Source organism: Molossus molossus, unplaced genomic scaffold (assembly GCF_014108415.1).
Source record: "Molossus molossus isolate mMolMol1 unplaced genomic scaffold, mMolMol1.p scaffold_m16_p_2, whole genome shotgun sequence".
Lineage (NCBI taxonomy): Eukaryota > Metazoa > Chordata > Mammalia > Chiroptera > Molossidae > Molossus > Molossus molossus.
The window spans coordinates 91070213-91073387 of record NW_023425355.1 but is presented as its reverse complement, the minus strand read 5'-3'; the positions used below and the strand labels follow the sequence as shown (position 1 = coordinate 91073387).

General features: G+C 43.5%; 1 protein-coding gene across 1 annotated transcript; it reads left to right on the top strand.

Moving 5' to 3' along the window:
• The first annotated feature begins 348 nt into the window (after window positions 1-348).
• Window positions 349-976, top strand: LOC118636312 (60S ribosomal protein L6-like). Its single transcript, XM_036271394.1, has one exon. It carries the CDS (start codon window positions 410-412, stop codon window positions 941-943), a length of 534 nt encoding a protein of 177 aa, XP_036127287.1. The 5' UTR covers window positions 349-409; the 3' UTR covers window positions 944-976.
• Window positions 977-3175: the final 2199 nt, after the last annotated feature.

Here is a 3175-nt window from a genome sequence, read left to right as displayed (position 1 = left end):
GTATTCCCAAAAGGCCATGTACAAGAGGAAGTATTCCGCAACTAAATCCAGGATTGAAAAGAAAAAGGAGCCCTGGCCGGTTTGGCTCAGCGGTTAGAGCGTCGGCCTGCGGTCCTGAGAGACCCGGGTTCAGTTCCTGCTAAGGGCACGTACCTCGGTTGCAGTTTGTCCCTGGCCCTGGTCGGTTGTGCGGGTGGCAGCCACTCGATGTGTTCCTTTCACATCGATGTTTCTCTCTCTCTGTTCCTCTCTCTCCCTCCCACTCTACCTGAACAAAAAATGGAAAAATGTCCTCTGGTGAGGATTAAAAAAAAAAAAAGAAAAGAAAAAGGAGAAAGTTCTTGCTACTGTCACAAAACCAGTTGGTGGCAACAAGAATGGTGGTACCCGAGTGGTTAAACTTCGCAAAATGCCTAGATATTATCCTACTGAAGATGTGCCTCGGAAGCTGCTGAGCCATGGCAAGAAACCATTCAGTCAGCACGTGAGAAAATTGCGGACCAGCATCACTCCCGGGACCATTCTGATCGTCCTCACTGGGCACCACAGAGGCAAGAGGGTGATTTTCCTGAAGCAGCTGAGCAGTGGCTTGCTACTTGTGACTGGACCTCTGTCCCTTAATCGAGTTCCTCTTCGTAGAACACATCAGAAATTTGTCATTGCCACCTCCACCAAAATTGATATCAGTGGTGTGAAAATCCCCAAACATCTCACCGATGCTTACTTTAAGAAGAAGAAGCTACGCAAGCCCAGGCACCAGGAGGGTGAGATCTTCGACACAGAGAAAGAGAAATACGAGATTACAGAGCAGCGCAAGGTTGACCAGAAAGCTGTGGACTCGCAAATTCTGCCAAAAATCAAAGCTGTTCCTCAGCTGCAGGGCTACCTACACTCTGTGTTTGCTCTCACAAATGGGCTTTATCCTCACAAAATGGTGTTCTAAATTTCTTACAAAGAACCTAATTAAATAACTGATCTATTGTTAAAAAAATAAATAAATAAATAAAAATAGTCAAATATAACTTATAGGGGGAAAATGAACTTGGAGGAATCCCAGAAGATGTAAGGAACATGGCCAGGTTGTGAGCTGATCCTTAGTCGGGGGCATGCAGGAGGCGGCCAATCTATGTTCTCTCTCATCAATGTTTCTATCTCTCTCTCTCCCTCTCCATTCCTCTCTCTAAAATCAATAAAGAAAAATAAATAAATAAATAAAAAGAAAATTGATGGTAATTACTACAAGAAAATAAAGAAAAAAATTAGAAACAGCAGCGAAAAAAGAACTGGACAAGAAAGTTATGATCAAAAGAAGAAGCCGCCCTGGCCAGTTTGGCTCAGCGGTTAGAGCCTCAGCTCGAGGACCAAAGGGTCTCAGGTTAAATTCCTAGCCAAGGGCACATACCTGGGTTGCAGGTTTGATCCTCATATGGGAGGCAGCCATGGTCTCTCTCTCTCACTTTCTCTCTCTCTCCTTCCCTTCCACTCTACCAAAAGATCAATGGAAAAGTATCATCTGATGAGGATTAACAACAACAACAAAAAATAGTGCAGCTTTGGTTCTGAAAGAGACAAATGATCAATGAAACTGAGTAGAATCCTGAAGAGACCCAGACCCAGTCCAGGCAGATTCCCCTTCTGCCTTGTTAGTAGAGCCCTGGTTATATTTTGGCTCCCACTATTTTCTTGTGTGATTTAGGAAGAAATCCTGCTGTGGTGAACTGTGGTGACTGGTGACCTAGTTCTGGCCAATGAGAAGTTGTGACAAATCCTCCAGGGGCTTCTGGGAAGCCTCAGCCCTTCTGCTTCTCCTGGACAGGGTTGGGTCTGAAGTTGATGTTCGAAATAGTGGCAGTAGCTCAATTAGGCATTGGGGTCTCTTTATGAGAACTTTCTCTTTGGTTAAGCGTTTTCCTGCCATAACTATTTTTTCTGTTGCCTTGATCACAAGTTGCTTGTGACCCTGGGTGGGGGTAGGGCTTAAGGCCACTTCAATGAGGTCTTGGGAGATTAGATACTTCATCAGTTTTTGTTTTTATTTCCCAAATTGAAGTTTTAACTTTGAGTTTTTTCCTTTCTTAGGTTGGCTACTGTTTTATCTTCTTGTCTTGGTTTGGGGTTCTCAAAGAACCCATTTCGGAATTGATTATTCATTCTCTGGTTTCTCTGTGTTCCAACCAGTTACTTTCTGTTCTCATTATTCCTGTTTTCTAAATGTTCTGAATTTTTCTTTGACTTTTTCTTAGCACAGATTTTTTAAAGGGAATTTTGAATTCTAAACGTAAGCTTTTGTTTTCTTTTCCATTTTTGTTGTTAACATTCTAATCCAAGAAATTTCTGAAATTTCTTGAGGACCCTTTCCTGCTTAATATATGGTCAGTGATTCATTCATCACTCGCCTCTGCCATGATGCCCAGCATGGGATGTTTCTTATTGTGATCTCAAAATGGCTCTTTTATCCATTAGGATCTGCCCAGGAAAACAGAAAGCACTTCAACTAAGGGCACTGAATGCCAGGAAAGGAGCACCTAGGACTACTGAGAGGTTGATGGGGGGTGGTGAGGCAGCTTGGGGATCATAAGCAGGAAGTCACTGCCATCCTTAGGCTGGAGAGACACAGGAAGAAGACCTAGAATCATGGAGGGCCTCTCAGTGGGAGCTGCAGCTGCTGTCTGTGGAGCAGGGAGGGAGAGAGGCAATACTCTGGCTATTCCCCTCCTCCACCCTCTGTCTCTTGCATCTGCCTCTCACTGTCAATCCCAGCCTGAAACCAGCTGAGCCAGAGCCTGGGAAAGGCAGGTAGCAAGGCCCCATCCTGAGGGTAAGGGAAAGGTGAGGAATAGGTCTGAGGACAAACAGGTCTGGAGCAGGCCCATCAGTGAACTCTCTACTTTAAAAGACTAGGAAATTATCAGGCTCATTCTCCTTGCCACTTCCCCTCCTTCCCTGCCCTCTGCTCCTCCAAACTTTTGTTTATATGATTACTTTGAGAACTTCTAGTGGTTTTATTTAATCTTTTAAATAATATATTTAAGACTTTATTACTTGATTGATCAACATTAGACAATATCTATCGGTAAGAGCATTTTTATTTAAAGATAAGGAAATTATTCCACTTGAACTTTCTTCCACTCTTTCTCCCTCCACCACTGATTTCATTCTCTGAATTATTATTTCT

Excerpts from the sequence above, each read along its gene's own strand:
- LOC118636312 (XM_036271394.1), top strand. The coding sequence starts at position 410 with ATGCCTAGATATTATCCTACTGAAGATGTGCCTCGGAAGCTGCTGAGC.